The sequence below is a fragment of the Hyla sarda genome, chromosome 9 (assembly GCF_029499605.1).
Source record: "Hyla sarda isolate aHylSar1 chromosome 9, aHylSar1.hap1, whole genome shotgun sequence".
In the NCBI taxonomy this organism is placed as follows: Eukaryota; Metazoa; Chordata; class Amphibia; order Anura; family Hylidae; genus Hyla; species Hyla sarda.
This window is the reverse complement of record NC_079197.1, coordinates 6,868,215-6,888,990: the sequence shown is the minus strand read 5'-3', so window position 1 is coordinate 6,888,990 and position 20,776 is coordinate 6,868,215. Positions and strand designations below refer to the sequence as shown.

General features: G+C 47.0%; 1 protein-coding gene across 1 annotated transcript in view; it reads right to left on the bottom strand.

The window, feature by feature from the left end:
- The window catches only part of LOC130291093 (histo-blood group ABO system transferase-like), a 78,343-nt gene that overhangs the window by 49,117 nt on the left and 8,450 nt on the right, over positions 1-20,776 (bottom strand). The window contains exon 2 of the mRNA XM_056539490.1: positions 9,151-9,208. Coding sequence (XP_056395465.1) covers positions 9,151-9,208 — 58 coding nt within the window. The remainder of the gene's footprint in view (positions 1-9,150; positions 9,209-20,776) is intronic.

The window sequence follows — 20,776 nt, the reverse complement described above, 5'->3', positions numbered from 1 at the left end:
CTTGTGCACATGCTCACTTTCTTTAGTGTGTGTGCAGTTGTTCTCCTTGTCATGCGCTCTCTCTTGTGCATATACTCTCCCTCTTTCATGTGTGAGCAGTTGCTCTCCTTGTCATGCGCTCTCTCTTGTGCATATACTCTCCCTCTTTCATGTGTGAGCAGTTGCTCTCCTTGTCATGTGCTCTCTCTTGTGCATATACTCTCCCTCTTTCATGTGTCAGCAGTTGTCCTCCTTGTCATGCGCTCTCTCTTGTGCATATACTCTCCCTCTTTCATGTGTGAGCAGTTGCTCTCCTTGTCATGTGCTCTCTCTTGTGCATATACTCTCCCTCTTTCGTGTGTGTGCAGTTGTCCCCCTTGTCATGCGCTCTCTCTTGTGCATATACTCTCCCTCTTTCATGTGTGAGTAGTTGCTCTCCTTGTCATGCGCTCTCTCTTGTGCATATACTCTCCCTCTTTAGTGTGTGAGTAGTTGCTCTCCTTGTCATGCACTCTCTCTTGTGCATATACTCTCCCTCTTTCATGTGTGTAGTTGTCCTCCTTGTCATGCGCTCTCTCTTGTGCATATACTCTCCCTCTTTCGTGTGTGTGCAGTTGTCCCCCTTGTCATGCGCTCTCTCTTGTGCATATACTCTCCCTCTTTCATGTGTGAGTAGTTGCTCTCCTTGTCATGCGCTCTCTCTTGTGCATATACTCTCCCTCTTTTGTGTGTGTGCAGTTGCTCTCCTTGTCATGCGCTCTCTCTTGTGCATATACTCTCCCTCTTTTGTGTGTGTGCAGTTGCTCTCCTTGTCATGCGTTCTCTCTTGTGCATATACTCTCCCTCTTTCATGTGTGAGCAGTTGCTCTCCTTGTCATGCGCTCTCTCTTGTGCATATACTCTCCCTCTTTCATGTGTGAGCAGTTGCTCTCCTTGTCATGCGCTCTCTCTTGTGCATATACTCTCCCTCTTTCATGTGTGAGCAGTTGCTCTCCTTGTCATGTGCTCTCTCTTGTGCATATACTCTCCCTCTTTCATGTGTGAGCAGTTGTCCTCCTTGTCATGCGCTCTCTCTTGTGCATATACTCTCCCTCTTTCATGTGTGCAGTTGCTCTCCTTGTCATGCGCTCTCTCTTGTGCATATACTCTCCCTCTTTCATGTGTGCAGTTGCTCTCCTTGTCATGCGCTCTCTCTTGTGCATATACTCTCCCTTTCATGTGTGAGTAGTTGCTCTCCTTGTCATGCGCTCTCTCTTGTGCATATACTCTCCCTCTTTCATGTGTGAGTAGTTGCTCTCCTTGTCATGCGCTCTCTCTTGTGCATATACTCTCCCTCTTTCATGTGTGCAGTTGCTCTCCTTGTCATGCGCTCTCTCTTGTGCATATACTCTCCCTTTCATGTGTGAGTAGTTGCTCTCCTTGTCATGCGCTCTCTCTTGTGCACATGCTCACTTTCTTTAGTGTGTGTGTAGTTGCTCTCCTTGTCATGCGCTCTCTCTTGTGCATATACTCTCCCTCTTTCCTGTGTGAGCAGTTGTCCTCCTTGTCATGCGCTCTCTCTTGTGCATATACTCTCCCTCTTTCATGTGTGCAGTTGCTCTCCTTGTCATGCGCTCTCTCTTGTGCACATGCTCACTTTCTTTAGTGTGTGTGCAGTTGCTCTCCTTGTCATGCGCTCTCTCTTGTGCATATACTCTCCCTCTTTCATGTGTGAGCAGTTGCTCTCCTTGTCATGTGCTCTCTCTTGTGCATATACTCACTCTCTTTCATGTGTGAGTAGTTGCTCTCCTTGTCATGCGCTCTCTCTTGTGCATATACTCTCCCTCTTTCCTGTGTGAGCAGTTGTCCTCCTTGTCATGCGCTCTCTCTTGTGCATATACTCTCCCTCTTTCATGTGTGTGCAGTTGCTCTCCTTGTCATGCGCTCTCTCTTGAGCATATACTCTCCCTCTTTCATGTGTGAGTAGTTGCTCTCCTTGTCATGCGCTCTCTCTTGTGCACATGCTCACTTTCTTTAGTGTGTGTGTAGTTGCTCTCCTTGTCATGCGCTCTCTCTTGTGCATATACTCTCCCTTTTTCCTGTGTGAGCAGTTGTCCTCCTTGTCATGCGCTCTCTCTTGTGCATATACTCTCCCTCTTTCATGTGTGCAGTTGCTCTCCTTGTCATGCGCTCTCTCTTGTGCATATACTCTCCCTCTTTCATGTGTGTGCAGTTGCTCTCCTTGTCATGCGCTCTCTCTTGTGCACATGCTCACTTTCTTTAGTGTGTGTGCAGTTGCTCTCCTTGTCATGCGCTCTCTCTTGTGCATATACTCTCCCTCTTTCATGTGTGAGTAGTTGCTCTCCTTGTCATGCGCTCTCTCTTGTGCATATACTCACCCTCTTTCATGTGTGTGTACAGTTGCTCTCCTTGTCATGCGCTCTCTCTTGTGCATATACTCTCCCTCTTTCATGTGTGAGCAGTTGCTCTCCTTGTCATGCGCTCTCTCTTGTGCATATACTCTCCCTCTTTCGTGTGTGTGCAGTTGCTCTCCTTATCATGCGCTCTCTCTTGTGCACATACTCTCCCTCTTTCATGTGTGTGCAGTAGCTCTCCTTGTCATGCGCTCTCTCTTGTGCATATACTCTCCCTCTTTCATGTGTGTGTAGTAGCTCTCCTTGTCATGCGCTCTCTCTTGTGCATATACTCTCCCTCTTTCATGTGTGTGCAGTTGCTCTCCTTGTCATGCGCTCTCTCTTGTGCATATACTCTCCCTCTTTCATGTGTGTGCAGTTGCTCTCCTTGTCATGCGCTCTCTCTTGTGCACATGCTCACTTTCTTTAGTGTGTGTGCAGTTGCTCTCCTTGTCATGCGCTCTCTCTTGTGCATATACTCTCCCTCTTTCATGTGTGTGCAGTTGCTCTCCTTGTCATGCGCTCTCTCTTGTGCATATACTCTCCCTCTTTCATGTGTGTGCAGTTGCTCTCCTTGTCATGCGCTCTCTCTTGTGCACATGCTCACTTTCTTTAGTGTGTGTGCAGTTGCTCTCCTTGTCATGCGCTCTCTCTTGTGCATATACTCTCCCTCTTTCATGTGTGAGCAGTTGCTCTCCTTGTCATGTGCTCTCTCTTGTGCATATACTCTCCCTCTTTCATGTGTGAGTAGTTGCTCTCCTTGTCATGCGCTCTCTCTTGTGCATATACTCTCCCTCTTTCATGTGTGAGCAGTTGTCCTCCTTGTCATGCGCTCTCTCTTGTGCATATACTCTCCCTCTTTCATGTGTGCAGTTGCTCTCCTTGTCATGCGCTCTCTCTTGTGCATATACTCTCCCTTTCATGTGTGAGTAGTTGCTCTCCTTGTCATGCGCTCTCTCTTGTGCACATGCTCACTTTCTTTAGTGTGTGTGTAGTTGCTCTCCTTGTCATGCGCTCTCTCTTGTGCATATACTCTCCCTCTTTCCTGTGTGAGCAGTTGTCCTCCTTGTCATGCGCTCTCTCTTGTGCATATACTCTCCCTCTTTCATGTGTGCAGTTGCTCTCCTTGTCATGCGCTCTCTCTTGTGCACATGCTCACTTTCTTTAGTGTGTGTGCAGTTGCTCTCCTTGTCATGCGCTCTCTCTTGTGCATATACTCTCCCTCTTTCATGTGTGAGCAGTTGCTCTCCTTGTCATGTGCTCTCTCTTGTGCATATACTCACCCTCTTTCATGTGTGAGTAGTTGCTCTCCTTGTCATGCGCTCTCTCTTGTGCATATACTCTCCCTCTTTCCTGTGTGAGCAGTTGTCCTCCTTGTCATGCGCTCTCTCTTGTGCATATACTCTCCCTCTTTCATGTGTGTGCAGTTGCTCTCCTTGTCATGCGCTCTCTCTTGTGCATATACTCTCCCTCTTTCATGTGTGAGTAGTTGCTCTCCTTGTCATGCGCTCTCTCTTGTGCACATGCTCACTTTCTTTAGTGTGTGTGTAGTTGCTCTCCTTGTCATGCGCTCTCTCTTGTGCATATACTCTCCCTCTTTCCTGTGTGAGCAGTTGTCCTCCTTGTCATGCGCTCTCTCTTGTGCATATACTCTCCCTCTTTCATGTGTGCAGTTGCTCTCCTTGTCATGCGCTCTCTCTTATGCATATACTCTCCCTCTTTCATGTGTGTGCAGTTGCTCTCCTTGTCATGCGCTCTCTCTTGTGCACGTGCTCACTTTCTTTAGTGTGTGTGCAGTTGCTCTCCTTGTCATGCGCTCTCTCTTGTGCATATACTCTCCCTCTTTCATGTGTGAGTAGTTGCTCTCCTTGTCATGCGCTCTCTCTTGTGCATATTCTCACCCTCTTTCATGTGTGTGTGCAGTTGCTCTCCTTGTCATGCGCTCTCTCTTGTGCATATACTCTCCCTCTTTCATGTGTGAGCAGTTGCTCTCCTTGTCATGCGCTCTCTCTTGTGCATATACTCTCCCTCTTTCGTGTGTGTGCAGTTGCTCTCCTTGTCATGCGCTCTCTCTTGTGCACATACTCTCCCTCTTTCATGTGTGTGCAGTAGCTCTCCTTGTCATGCGCTCTCTCTTGTGCATATACTCTCCCTCTTTCATGTGTGTGTAGTAGCTCTCCTTGTCATGCGCTCTCTCATGTGCATATACTCTCCCTCTTTCATGTGTGTGCAGTTGCTCTCCTTGTCATGCGCTCTCTCTTGTGCATATACTCTACCTCTTTCGTGTGTGTGCAGTTGCTCTCCTTGTCATGCGCTCTCTCTTGTGCATATACTCTCCCTCTTTCATGTGTGTGTAGTAGCTCTCCTTGTCATGCGCTCTCTCTTGTGCATATACTCTCCCTCTTTCATGTGTGTGTAGTAGCTCTCCTTGTCATGCGCTCTCTCATGTGCATATACTCTCCCTCTTTCATGTGTGTGCAGTTGCTCTCCTTGTCATGCGCTCTCTCTTGTGCATATACTCTACCTCTTTCGTGTGTGTGCAGTTGCTCTCCTTGTCATGCGCTCTCTCTTGTGCATATACTCTCCCTCTTTCATGTGTGTGTAGTAGCTCTCCTTGTCATGCGCTCTCTCTTGTGCACATACTCTCCCTCTTTCATGTGTGCAGTTGTCCTCCTTGTCATGCGCTCTCTCTTGTGCATATACTCTCCCTCTTTCATGTGTGCAGTTGCTCTCCTTGTCATGTGCTCTCTCTTGTGTATATACTCTCCCTCTTTCATGTGTGTGCAGTTGTCCTCCTTGTCATGCGCTCTCTCTTGTGCATATACTCTCCCTCTTTCATGTGTGTGCAGTTGCTCTCCTTGTCATGCGCTCTCTCTTGTGCATATACTCTCCCTCTTTTGTGTGTGTGCAGTTGCTCTCCTTGTCATGCGCTCTCTCTTGTGCATATACTCACCCTCTTTCATGTGAGTAGTTGTCCTCCTTGTCATGCGCTCTCTCTTGTGCATATACTCACCCTCTTTCATGTGTGTGCAGTTGCTCTCCTTGTCATGCGCTCTGTCTTGTGCATATACTCTCCCTCTTTAGTGTGTGTGCAGTTGCTCTCCTTGTCATGCGCTCTCTCTAGTGCATATACTCTCCCTCTTTCATGTGTGTGCAGTTGCTCTCCTTGTCATGCGCTCTCTCTTGTGCATATACTCTCCCTCTTTCATGTGTGTAGTTGTCCTCCTTGTCATGCGCTCTCTCTTGTACATATACTCTCCCTCTTTCATGTGTGTAGTTGTCCTCCTTGTCATGCGCTCTCTCTTGTGCATATACTCTCCCTCTTTCATGTGTGTGCAGTTGTCCTCCTTGTCATGCGCTCTCTCTTGTGCATATACTCTCCCTCTTTCATGTGTGTGTAGTTGCTCTCCTTGTCATGCGCTCTCTCTTGTGCATAAACTCTCCCTCTTTCATGTGTGCAGTTGTCCTCCTTGTCATGCGCTCTCTCTTGTGCATATACTCTTCCTCTTTCATGTGTGTGTAGTTGCTCTCCTTGTCATGCGCTCTCTCTTGTGCATATATTCTCCCTCTTTCATGTGTGTGCAGTTGCTCTCCTTGTCATGCGCTCTCTCTTGTGCATATACTCTCCCTCTTTCATGTGTGTAGTTGCTCTCCTTGTCATGCGCTCTCTCTTGTGCATATACTCTCCCTCTTTTGGGTGTGTGTAGTTGCTCTCCTTGTCATGCGCTCTCTCTTGTACATATACTCTCCCTCTTTCGGGTGTGTGTAGTTGTTCTCCTTGTCATGCGCTCTCTCTTGTGCATATACTCTCCCTCTTTCGTGTGTGTGTGTAGTTGCTCTCCTTGTCATGCGCTCTCTCTTGTGCATATACTCTCCCTCTTTCGTGTGTGTGTGTGTAGTTGCTCTCCTTGTCATGCGCTCTCTCTTGTGCATATACTCTCCCTCTTTCATGTGTGCAGTTGCTCTCCTTGTCATGCGCTCTCTCTTGTGCATATACTCTCCCTCTTTAGTGTGTGTGTAGTTGCTCTCCTTGTCATGCACTCTCTCTTGTGCATATACTCTCCCTCTTTCATGTGTGCAGTTGCTCTCCTTGTCATGCGCTCTCTCTTGTGCATATACTCTCCTTCTTTCATGTGTGTGCAGTTGCTCTCCTTGTCATGCGCTCTCTCTTGTGCATATACTCTCCCTCTTTCATGTGTGTGCAGTTGCTCTCCTTGTCATGCGCTCTCTCTTGTGCATATACTCTCCCTCTTTCATGTGTGTGCAGTTGTCCTCCTTGTCATGCGCCCTCTCTTGTGCATATACTCTCCCTCTTTCATGTGTGTAGTTGTCCTCCTTGTCATGCACTCTCTCTTGTACATATACTTTCCCTCTTTCGTGTGTGCAGTTGCTCTCCTTATCATGCGCTCTCTCTTGTGCATATACTCTCCCTCTTTCGTGTGTGTGCAGTTGCTCTCCTTGTCACGTGCTCTCTCTTGTGCATATACTCTCCCTCTTTCATGTGTGTGCAGTTGCTCTCCTTGTCATGCGCTCTCTCTTGTACATATACTCTCCCTCTTTCGTGTGTGCAGTTGTCCTCCTTGTCATGCGCTCTCTCTTGTGCATATACTCTCCCTCTTTCATGTGTGTGCAGTTGCTCTCCTTGTCATGCGCTCTCTCTTGTGCATATACTCTCCCTCTTTAGTGTGTGTGCAGTTGCTCTCCTTGTCATGCGCTCTCTCTTGTGCACATGCTCTCCCTCTTTCATGTGTGTGCAGTTGCTCTCCTTGTCATGCGCTCTCTCTTGTGCATATACTCTCCCTCTTTCATGTGTGTGCAGTTGCTCTCCTTGTCATGCGCTCTCTCTTGTGCATATACTCTCCCTCTTTCATGTGTGTGTAGTTGCTCTCCTTGTCATGCGCTCTCTCTTGTGCATATACTCTCCCTCTTTAGTGTGTGTGCAGTTGCTCTCCTTGTCATGCGCTCTCTCTTGTGCATATACTCTCCCTCTTTAGTGTGTGTGCAGTTGCTCTCCTTATCACGTGCTCTCTCTTGTGCATATACTCTCCCTCTTTAGTGTGTGTGCAGTTGCTCTCCTTGTCATGCGCTCTCTCTTGTGCATATACTCTCCCTCTTTAGTGTATGTGCAGTTGCTCTCCTTTCATGCGCTCTCTCTTGTGCATATACTCTCCCTCTTTAGTGTGTGTGCAGTTGCTCTCCTTGTCACGTGCTCTCTCTTGTGCATATACTCTCCCTCTTTCATGTGTGCAGTTGCTCTCCTTGTCATGCGCTCTCTCTTGTGCATATACTCTCCCTCTTTCATGTGTGCAGTTGCTCTCCTTGTCATGTGCTCTCTCTTGTGCATATACTCTCCCTCTTTCATGTGTGTGCAGTTGCTCTCCTTGTCATGCGCTCTCTCTTGTGCATATACTCTCCCTCTTTCGTGTGTGTGCAGTTGTCCTCCTTGTCATGCGCTCTCTCTTGTGCATATACTCTCCCTTTTTCATGTGTGAGCAGTTGTCCTCCTTGTCATGTGCTCTCTCTTGTACATATACTCTACCTCTTTCATGTGTGTGCAGTTGCTCTCCTTGTCATGCGCTCTCTCTTGTGCATATACTCTCCCTCTTTCATGTGTGTGTAGTTGCTCTCCTTGTCATGCGCTCTCTCTTGTGCATATACTCTCCCTCTTTCATGTGTGTGCTGTTGCTCTCCTTGTCATGCGCTCTCTCTTGTGCATATACTCTCCCTCTTTCATGTGTGTGCAGTTGTCCTCCTTGTCATGCGCTCTCTCTTGTACATATACTCTCCCTCTTTCATGTGTGTGCAGTTGCTCTCCTTGTCATGCGCTCTCTCTTGTGCATATACTCTCCCTCTTTCATGTGTGCAGTTGTCCTCCTTGTCACGCGCTCTCTCTTGTGCATATACTCTCCCTCTTTCATGTGTGTGCAGTTGCTCTCCTTGTCATGCGCTCTCTCTTGTGCATATACTCTCCCTCTTTCATGTGTGTGCAGTTGCTCTCCTTGTCATGCGCTCTCTCTTGTGCATATACTCTCCCTCTTTCATGTGTGAGCAGTTGCTCTCCTTGTCATGTACTCTCTCTTGTGCATATACTCTCCCTCTTTCATGTGTGTGTAGTTGCTCTCCTTGTCATGCGCTCTCTCTTGTGCATATACTCTCCCTCTTTCATGTGTGTGCAGTTGCTCTCCTTGTCATGCGCTCTCTCTTGTGCATATACTCTCCCTCTTTCATGTGTGTGCAGTTGCTCTCCTTGTCATGCGCTCTCTCTTGTGCATATACTCTCCCTCTTTCATGTGTGTGTAGTTGCTCTCCTTGTCATGCGCTCTCTCTTGTGCATATACTCTCCCTCTTTCATGTGTGTGCAGTTGCTTTCCTTGTCATGCGCTCTCTCTTGTGCATATACTCTCCCTCTTTCATGTGTGTGTAGTTGCTCTCCTTGTCATGCGCTCTCTCTTGTGCATATACTCTCCCTCTTTCATGTGTGAGTAGTTGTCCCCCTTGTCATGCGCTCTCTCTTGTGCATATACTCTCCCTCTTTCATGTGTGCAGTTGCTCTCCTTGTCATGTGCTCTCTCTTGTGCATATTCTCTCCCTCTTTCATGTGTGTGCAGTTGCTCTCCTTGTCATGCGCTCTCTCTTGTGCATATACTCTCCCTCTTTCATGTGTGTGCAGTTGCTCTCCTTGTCATGCGCTCTCTCTTGTGCATATACTCTCTCATCTATCTACATCTGTTAGTGTGTGGGGAGGATATAGAGGAGGAGATGTATGCGCTGCACTCACCAGCTCAGGAGTAGACCGCTGCACAGGCAGGAGAGCAGGATCTTCTTCTTGTTATTTACTGCAGGAACAAATAAGACATCGGTCACCGCAGTATAGTGTCCCCCAACCTAAAAGATCATTCACTGTATATTAAAACCTTTTAAGGGCACATGAGGTCATGTGATTCTGTAAAATAACAACATTTTCTCTACAGTCACACGAGGAGATGATCAATAAACACGATTTGAACCGTAACATAAAACAATAGACCAATGGCCTTCACCTCTGCTTCTCTGCCTAAGGGGGCGCTCACACTGCGGAATAGGAGAGGAATCCTCGCGTAAAAATTCAGCCGCGGAATTTGTTTTTTTGTACAAAATTTGCACAGAATTAACGCGGCATTCCGCATGGATTTTTCCGCGCAGAATATAGGAGGAAACTGTTTTTTATTTTTTTGCTGGACAACAACCAATTGGAATTTCCCTTTTTATTAATTTTTTCCGGCGGAAATTCCGGGCAGAAGCTATTTCAAGCAGAAATGGACTTCTGCTTGTATATTCCACAAGAAGAATGAACGGAATTCCGTGAGCGGAAGTTATGCAGTGTGAACAGTGCAGAGTAAAATACATTGAAGTCAATGGCAAAACAGAGGTTAATTATTTGTAAGGGGAGAATTCAAGAGGAATCACTCAACGCTCCCTAAACCTGAACTTCTGATGTTTCCTCTATTGACTAGACTATTAGTGTTGCTCGCGAATATTCGCAATCCGAATTTTATTTGCGAATATGCGATGTTCGTGAATATAGCGCTATATATTCTTAATTACGAATATTTTTTTTCTTCACAGTACACATCACAGTGATCACCCCTCTCTGCTTCCAGCTTGTGTGGTGTAAAGAAGGCTGTAATACTACTGTGTGAGAATGGCGTACGAATTTTCGCATATGCGAATTTTCGTTTATGCAAATTGTAGCACATGCAAATTTTCGCATACGCAAATTTTCACATATGCGAAAATATAACGTGAATATTACGAATATGTGAATTTAGCGAATATATGACGAATATTCGTCCATATATTCGCGAAATATCGCGAATTCGAATATGGCATATGCCGCTCAACACTATAGACTACCTAAACCTGACATTTCCATCTGGGTGTGCGGTCATAACCGCTGGGCCCGCGGGACTCACTACACTGATGTCTCCTCCTCCTCTACTCACTACTCTGATGTCTCCTCCTCCTCCTGTACTCACTACACTGATGTCTCCTCCTCCTCCTGTACTCACTACACTGATGTCTCCTCCTCCTCCTGTACTCACTACACTGATGTCTCCTCCTGTACTCACTACACTGATGTCTCCTCCTGTACTCACTACACTGATGTCTCCTCCTGTACTCACTACACTGATGTCTCCTCCTCCTGTACTCACTACACTGATGTCTCCTCCTGTACTCACTACACTGATGTCTCCTCCTCCTGTACTCACTACACTGATGTCTCCTCCTGTACTCACTACACTGATGTCTCCTCCTCCTGTACTGACTACACTGATGTCTCCTCCTCCTGTACTCACTACACTGATGTTTCCTCCTCCTCCTGTACTCACTACACTGATGTCTCCTCCTCCTGTACTCACTACACTGATGTCTCCTCCTGTACTCACTACACTGATGTCTCCTCCTCCTGTACTGACTACACTGATGTCTCCTCCTCCTGTACTCACTACTCTGATGTCTCCTCCTCCTGTACTCACTACTCTGATGTCTCCTCCTCCTGTACTCACTACACTGATGTCTCCTCCTCCTCCTGTACTCACTACACTGATGTCTCCTCCTCCTCCTGTACTCACTACACTGATATCTCCTCCTCCTCCTGTACTCACTACACTGATGTCTCCTCCTCCTGTACTCACTACACTGATGTCTCCTCCTCCTGTACTCACTACACTGATGTCTCCTCCTCCTCCTGTACTCACTACACTGATGTCTCCTCCTCCTGTACTCACTACACTGATGTCTCCTCCTCCTGTACTCACTACACTGATGTCTCCTCCTCCTCCTGTACTCACTACACTGATGTCTCCTCCTCCTCCTGTACTCACTACACTGATGTCTCCTTCTCCTCCTGTACTCACTACACTGATGTCTCCTCCTCCTGTACTCACTACACTGATGTCTCCTCCTCCTGTACTCACTACACTGATGTCTCCTCCTCCTCCTGTACTCACTACACTGATGTCTCCTCCTCCTGTACTCACTACACTGATGTCTCCTCCTCCTGTACTCACTACACTGATGTCTCCTCCTCCTCCTGTACTCACTACACTGATGTCTCCTTCTCCTGTACTCACTACACTGATGTCTCCTCCTCCTGTACTCACTACACTGATGTCTCCTCCTCCTGTACTCACTACACTGATGTTTCCTCCTCCTGTACTAACTACACTGATGTCTCCTCCTCCTGTACTCACTACACTGATGTCTCCTCCTCCTGTACTCACTACTCTGATGTCTCCTCCTCCTGTACTCACTACTCTGATGTCTCCTCCTCCTGTACTCACTACACTGATGTCTCCTCCTCCTCCTGTACTCACTACACTGATGTCTCCTCCTCCTCCTCCTGTACTCACTACACTGATATCTCCTCCTCCTCCTGTACTCACTACACTGATGTCTCCTCCTCCTGTACTCACTACACTGATGTCTCCTCCTCCTGTACTCACTACACTGATGTCTCCTCCTCCTGTACTCACTACACTGATGTCTCCTCCTCCTCCTGTACTCACTACACTGATGTCTCCTCCTCCTCCTGTACTCACTACACTGATGTCTCCTCCTCCTGTACTCACTACACTGATGTCTCCTCCTCCTGTACTCACTACACTGATGTCTCCTCCTCCTCCTGTACTCACTACACTGATGTCTCCTCCTCCTCCTGTACTCACTACACTGATGTCTCCTCCTCCTCCTGTACTCACTACACTGATGTCTCCTCCTCCTGTACTCACTACACTGATGTCTCCTCCTCCTGTACTCACTACACTGATGTCTCCTCCTCCTCCTGTACTCACTACACTGATGTCTCCTCCTCCTCCTGTACTCACTACACTGATGTCTCCTCCTCCTCCTGTACTCACTACACTGATGTCTCCTCCTCCTGTACTCACTACACTGATGTTTCCTCCTCCTGTACTCACTACACTGATGTCTCCTCCTCCTGTACTCACTACACTGATGTCTCCTCCTCCTCCTGTACTCACTACACTGATGTCTCTTCCTCCTCCTGTACTCACTACACTGATGTCTCCTCCTCCTCCTGTACTCACTACTCTGATGTCTCCTCCTCCTCCTGTACTCACTACTCTGATGTCTCCTCCTCCTGTACTCACTACTCTGATGTCTCCTCCTCCTGTACTCACTACTCTGATGTCTCCTCCTCCTCCTGTACTCACTACACTGATGTCTCCTCCTCCTCCTGTACTCACTACTCTGATGTCTCCTCCTCCTCCTGTACTCACTACTCTGATGTCTCCTCCTCCTGTACTCACTACTCTGATGTCTCCTCCTCCTGTACTCACTACTCTGATGTCTCCTCCGCCTGTACTCACTACTCTGATGTCTCCTCCTCCTCCTGTACTCACTACTCTGATGTCTCCTCCTCCTCCTGTACTCACTACACTGATGTCTCCTCCTCCTCCTGTACTCACTACTCTGATGTCTCCTCCTCCTCCTGTACTCACTACTCTGATGTCTCCTCCTCCTGTACTCACTACACTGATGTCTCCTCCTCCTCCTGTACTCACTACTCTGATGTCTCCTCCTCCTGTACTCACTACCCTGATGTCTCCTCCTCCTGTACTCACTACACTGATGTCTCCTCCTGTACTCACTACACTGATGTCTCCTCCTCCTCCTCCTGTACTCACTACACTGATGTCTCCTCCTCCTCCTGTACTCACTACACTGATGTCTCCTCCTCCTCCTGTACTCACTACACTGATGTCTCCTCCTCCTGTACTCACTACACTGATGTCTCCTCCTCCTGTACTCACTACACTGATGTCTCCTCCTCCTGTACTCACTACACTGATGTCTCCTCCTGTACTCACTACACTGATGTCTCCTCCTCCTGTACTCACTACACTGATGTCTCCTCCTGTACTCACTACACTGATGTCTCCTCCTCCTCCTGTACTCACTACTCTGATGTCTCCTCCTCCTGTACTCACTACACTGATGTCTCCTCCTCCTCCTGTACTCACTACTCTGATGTCTCCTCCTCCTGTACTCACTACTCTGATGTCTCCTCCTCCTGTACTCACTACACTGATGTCTCCTCCTGTACTCACTACACTGATGTCTCCTCCTCCTCCTGTACTCACTACACTGATGTCTCCTCCTCCTCCTGTACTCACTACACTGATGTCTCCTTCTCCTCCTGTACTCACTACACTGATGTCTCCTCCTCCTGTACTCACTACACTGACGTCTCCTCCTCCTGTACTCACTACACTGATGTCTCCTCCTCCTCCTGTACTCACTACACTGATGTCTCCTCCTCCTGTACTCACTACACTGATGTCTCCTCCTCCTCCTGTACTCACTACACTGATGTCTCCTCCTCCTCCTGTACTCACTACACTGATGTCTCCTCCTCCTGTACTCACTACACTGATGTCTCCTCCTGTACTCACTACACTGATGTCTCCTCCTCCTGTACTCACTACACTGATGTCTCCTCCTCCTGTACTCACTACACTGATGTCTCCTCCTGTACTCACTACACTGATGTCTCCTCCTCCTGTACTCACTACACTGATGTCTCCTCCTCCTGTACTCACTACACTGATGTCTCCTCCTGTACTCACTACACTGATGTCTCCTCCTCCTGTACTCACTGCACTGATGTCTCCTCCTCCTGTACTCACTACACTGATGTCTCCTCCTCCTCCTGTACTCACTACACTGATGTCTCCTCCTCCTCCTGTACTCACTACACTGATGTCTCCTCCTCCTGTACTCACTACACTGATGTCTCCTCCTCCTCCTGTACTCATTACACTGATGTCTCCTCCTCCTCCTGTACTCACTACACTGATGTCTCCTCCTCCTGTACTCACTACACCTATGTCTCCTCCTGTACTCACTACACTGATGTCTCCTCCTCCTGTACTCACTACACTGATGTCTCCTCCTCCTGTACTCACTACTCTGATGTCTCCTCCTCCTGTACTCACTACACTGATGTCTCCTCCTCCTCCTGTACTCACTACACTGATGTCTCCTCCTCCTGTACTCACTACACTGATGTCTCCTCCTCCTGTACTCACTACTCTGATGTCTCCTCCTCCTGTACTCACTACACTGATGTCTCCTCCTCCTCCTGTACTCACTACACTGATGTCTCCTCCTCCTCCTCCTGTACTCACTACACTGATATCTCCTCCTCCTCCTGTACTCACTACACTGATGTCTCCTCCTCCTGTACTCACTACACTGATGTCTCCTCCTCCTCCTCCTGTACTCACTACACTGATGTCTCCTCCTCCTCCTGTACTCACTACACTGATGTCTCCTCCTCCTGTACTCACTACACTGATGTCTCCTCCTGTACTCACTACACTGATGTCTCCTCCTGTACTCACTACACTGATGTCTCCTCCTCTTGTACTCACTACACTGATGTCTCCTCCTCCTGTACTCACTACACTGATGTCTCCTCCTGTACTCACTACACTGATGTCTCCTCCTGTACTCGCTACTCTGATGTCTCCTCCTCCTGTACTCACTACACTGATGTCTCCTCCTGTACTCACTACACTGATGTCTCCTCCTCCTGTACTCACTACACTGATGTCTCCTCCTCCTGTACTCACTACACTGATGTCTCCTCCTCCACCTGTACTCACTACACTGATGTCTCCTCCTCCACCTGTACTCACTACACTGATGTCTCCTCCTCCTGTACTCACTACACTGATGTCTCCTCCTCCTGTACTCACTACACTGATGTCTCCTCCTCCTGTACTCACTACACTGATGTCTCCTCCTCCTCCTGTACTCACTACACTGATGTCTCCTCCTCCTCCTGTACTCACTACACTGATGTCTCCTCCTCCTCCTGTACTCACTACAATGATGTCTCCTCCTCCTGTACTCACTACACTGATGTCTCCTCCTCCTGTACTCACTACTCTGATGTCTCCTCCTCCTCCTGTACTCACTACACTGATGTCTCCTCCTCCACCTGTACTCACTACACTGATGTCTCCTCCTCCTGTACTCACTACACTGATGTCTCCTCCTCCTGTACTCACTACACTGATGTCTCCTCCTCCTCCTGTACTCACTACACTGATGTCTCCTCCTCCACCTGTACTCACTACACTGATGCCTCCTCCTCCTGTACTCACTACACTGATGTCTCCTCCTCCTGTACTCACTACACTGATGTCTCCTCCTCCTGTACTCACTACACTGATGTCTCCTCCTCCTCCTGTACTCACTACACTGATGTCTCCTCCTCCTCCTGTACTCACTACACTGATGTCTCCTTCTCCTGTACTCACTACACTGATGTCTCCTCCTCCTGTACTCACTACACTGATGTCTCCTCCTCCTCCTGTACTCATTACACTGATGTCTCCTCCTGTACTCACTACACTGATGTCTCCTCCTCCTGTACTCACTACACTGATGTCTCCTCCTCCTGTACTCACTACACTGATGTCTCCTCCTCCTGTACTCACTACACTGATGTCTCCTCCTCCTGTACTCACTACTCTGATGTCTCCTCCTCCTCCTGTACTCACTACACTGATGTCTCCTCCTCCTGTACTCACTACACTGATGTCTCCTCCTCCTGTACTCACTACACTGATGTCTCCTCCTGTACTCACTACACTGATGTCTCCTCCTCCTGTACTCACTACACTGATGTCTCCTCCTCCTCCTGTACTCACTACACTGATGTCTCCTCCTCCTGTACTCACTACACTGATGTCTCCTCCTCCTGTACTCACTACACTGATGTCTCCTCCTCCTGTACTCACTACACTGATGTCTCCTCCTCCTGTACTCACTACACTGATGTCTCCTCCTCCTCCTGTACTCACTACACTGATGTCTCCTCCTCCTGTACTCACTACACTGATGTCTCCTCCTCCTGTACTCACTACTCTGATGTCTCCTCCTCCTCCTGTACTCACTACACTGATGTCTCCTCCTCCTGTACTCACTACACTGATGTCTCCTCCTCCTGTACTCACTACACTGATGTCTCCTCCTCCTGTACTCACTACACTGATGTCTCCTCCTCCTCCTGTACTCACTACACTGATGTCTCCTCCTCCTGTACTCACTACACTGATGTCTCCTCCTCCTCCTGTACTCACTACACTGATGTCTCCTCCTCCTGTACTCACTACACTGATGTCTCCTCCTCCTGTACTCACTACACTGATGTCTCCTCCTCCTCCTGTACTCACTACACTGATGTCTCCTCCTCCTGTACTCACTACACTGATGTCTCCTCCTCCTCCTGTACTCACTACACTGATGTCTCCTCCTCCTGTACTCACTACACTGATGTCTCCCCCTCCTCCTGTACTCACTACACTGATGTCTCCTCCTCCTGTACTCACTACACTGATGTCTCCTCCTCCTGTACTCACTACACTGATGTCTCCCCCTCCTCCTGTACTCACTACACTGATGTCTCCTCCTCCTGTACTCACTACACTGATGTCTCCTCCTCCTGTACTCACTACACTGATGTCTCCTCCTCCTGTACTCACTACAATGATGTCTCCTCCTCCTGTACTCACTACACTGATGTCTCCTCCTCCTGTACTCGCTACACTGATGTCTCCTCCTGAAAACGCGAAATTCGCGAATATAGATATACATACGCGAATATTCGTCTATATATTCGTGAAATATCGCGAATTCGAATATGGGCAATGCCGCTCATCACTAGTCCTAAAAAAGACAAATGTCCTATAAAACTAAGCAGACTAAAAGCTATATAAACAAGACTATTTAACCATGGCTAAAACTCAGATAATATCTCAAGATTAATACATGTTGCATGCTCAAACAGACATGAAAGTGAATAACACAAATAACCAGCAGATAATCCAGGAGAACTCTGGTTTAAATAACCCCACCCAAGTTTTCATTGGTTCAGAGCATTAACCATTCCCAATCCAGGGAGAATAGCAAACTGCTCAGAACATCCTAGTGTGTGAATACACACTTAAACAGAAAAATACAAAAACAAATAAATGGACATTACAAACATAGATCATTGCTCAGTGTTTGCAATTTCATAGATCACAGGTAATAGTCTCCTATGGGGACAAAAAATTGTGAATAAAATGTAAAAAGTTCATAAATGTGGGTAAGCCCCTTTACTAAGAAAAGTTTAAATCAACCTCCTTTTTTAATAAAATAATGTAAGAAAAAAAAATCTAGTTTGTATCCCCATGTGCAAAAATGTCCAAACTATTAAAATATATTGTTAATTAATCTGCACAGTCAATAATGTATATGTAAAAGAATAAAAAAAAAAAAAAACAGAATTGTTGATATTTGGTCACTTGATATACCTGAAAAAAGTGTATAAAAAGTGATAAAAAAAAGTTCCATGAAAACAAAAATGGTACAGATAAAAAAAAAAAAAATACAGATCATGGTGCAAAAAAATGACCCTCACATCCCTTTATATGGAAAAATCTAAAAGTTATAGGGATCAGAAAAAAATCTAATTTTATTCATACTCATTTTTGTACAAAAAGTTATATTTTTTTAAAAGTAGTACAATAAAACAAAACCTAAATAAGTTGGGTATCGTTGTTATAGTATGGACCTACAGAATAAAGATATTGGCCCTCATTTACTATTGTAAACCAAACATGTTTTGTCGGGTTGTGCGCCAGATTCTGTCGCATTGCGCCAGAAATTCTGTCTGCGTCAGATTTCACGCCAGAATTGAAAAAAACTGACTAACTCTCCATTTTGCTAAGAAAACCCAAAAAGGAGGCGTGGCTGCCAGGGAAAGGGGGAGCGGTCTCCAAAAAGGGGCGTGTTCCCGACATTTTCGCAAAAAAAACATCATATTTACTAAGGTTTCCACAGATAATGTGGTGGATTTGAGCTGAGGAAAACCAGACAGATCAGAGCAGGTGTAAAAAAAAGCAAAATGTAGGGAAAGTGGAAAATGTAGGGAAACCTTAGTAAATACCATGGAAAATAAATTGTAGGGAATTAAAATCCACAAAGAAACCTACACAACACTTTTAGTAAATAACAGCCAATGTGTAATGTTTACCGAAAAGTGCACTGCATAGAAATGGAAGCCCCCAAAATTCACAAAATGGCAGTTTGTTTTTTTCTAATTTTGCCCCCAAATGTTTTTTTCTTTCAGTTTCATCATAGATTTTGTGGTAAAATTATTTATATCATTAGAAAGAACAATTTTAAGGTGATCACTCATTTTACCCCAAAATCTATGGTGAAACGAAAGAAAAAGGAAAATACAGTGACCCCCCCCCCTCGACCTACGATGGCCCCGACATACGATAATTTCAACGTGTGATGGCCTCTAAGAGTCCATCACATGGTGAAGGCAGCATCAACATACGATGCTTTTGTATGTCGGGGCCATCGCATAAACGGCTATCCGGCAGCGCAGACTGCTTCAGCTGCCACCGGATAGCCGTTTACGGTGCCCCGTGTGGTCCGCTGACGATCACTTACCTGTCCTCGGGGCTCCAGCGCGTCTTCTTCGGGATCCCCTGCATCGTCGGCGCTCTCCATCGTCATCATCACGTCGCTGCGCACACCGTCCCGTCATCCAATAGGAGCGGCGTGCGTAGCGATGTGATGGCGGCGACGGAGAGCGAGGATGCCGGGGGAAGAAGAGACCTTACCGGAGGGTCGGGGACACCTCGGGGACGCGGCGACAGCGATGGACGGCGACATCCAGGGCAGCGGTGACAGTCTGGAGTGGCTGGGACAGGTGAGTACAACTTCCTCTAACAGTGGTCTACATACAACCTGCGGAGCTCCAGATGTTGCAAAACTACAACACCCAGCATGCCCGGACAGCCGTTGGCAGACCATGGAGAGCCAGAGGTCACCGCGGATACCCCAGATCCAGACCCAACAACGGTAAGTCCTTATCCAATGTTTTCTTCCCCACTTCCATTAGGAGGAAGGATTGCATATTTTTCCCATACTTGGGCCATGGTAACATCCGACCCTTGGGTCCTAAACTCAATCCTAGGTTATCAGATAGAATTTGTCCAAACTCCAATTCAATGTTCAATTCCACAACCAATTCATTTCTCAGAGGAGAACAAATCCCTTATAGAGACAGAAATCAAGGAGTTAATTTCCAAAAATGCAATCATTCAGGTACCCTTACATTCTCAGGGTTTCCTGAGCAACCTTTTTCTAGTGAAAAAGAAGGACGGGGGATACAGACCTGTCATAAATCTAAAAAATTTAAACAGTTATGTGATCTATCAACATTTCAAGATGGAGGGCATCCACCTTTTGAGAGATCTGCTATTACCAGACGACTGGCTAGCGAAAATAGATCTCAAGGATGCATACCTCACAGTTCCAATACATCACAAATCTCAACCATACCTCCAATTTTTATGGAAGGATCAAAGATGGCAGTTCACCTGCCTACCATTCGGCCTATCCTCGGCCACATGGTGCTTTACAAAGCTACTCAAACCAGTCGTGGCAGTTCTCAGAGCACGTGGAGTCCGTCTGATTATATATCTGGACGACATCCTTCTTATGGCCCAATCTTTATCTCTAATTCGACTCCACATTCAATGGACTCTATCTCTTCTCTCCAATCTGGGCTTTATTATCAACACGGAAAAATCCATCCTTGTTCCCTCCAAGGAGGTAGAATTTTTGGGGTTCCTAATAAACACCCAATCTGCCCTACTCAGCCTCCCTCCCAGGAGGATGAAGACCATTCGGAGGGAAATTTATTCTATCCTAAACAAACAAACAGTCTCTCTTTGTTCCATAGCCCGGGTAGTGGGTCTTCTTTCTGCTTCGATCCAAGCAATTTTCCCAGCCCTGCTTCATTACCGAGCTCTCCAACGTCTAAAAGCGCATCATCTTCGAAACGGCTTAGGATATTCAGACGAAATAGCTCTAACCCCAGATACCAAGGAAGAACTTCTTTGGTGGCTAAAACATCTTCAAGTTTGGAATGGAAAGACTATCTTCAATTCTGTTCCAGATCTGATTATAGAATCAGATGCCAGTCGTTCAGTTTGGGGGGCCCGATGCGGATCCTCTTCAACAGGAGGAAAATGGTCTCCAGAAGAATCTCTATTCCACATCAACTGTTTGGAATTACTGGCAGGGTTCTTCGCTCTCAAGAGCTTTGCGAAGAACAGATCAGATTGTTGCATCCTCTTACGGATGGACAATATCTCCGCAGTACAGTATATCAACAAACTTGGTGGTACGAAATCTTTTCTTCTGGCCAACATCGCCAAAGATCTTTGGCACTACTGTCTTCACAGGAACATCACCATCAAGGCAGAATACTTACCAAGTCTTTCCAACATCATCGCGGACTGGAACTCCCGTTTCCTTACGGA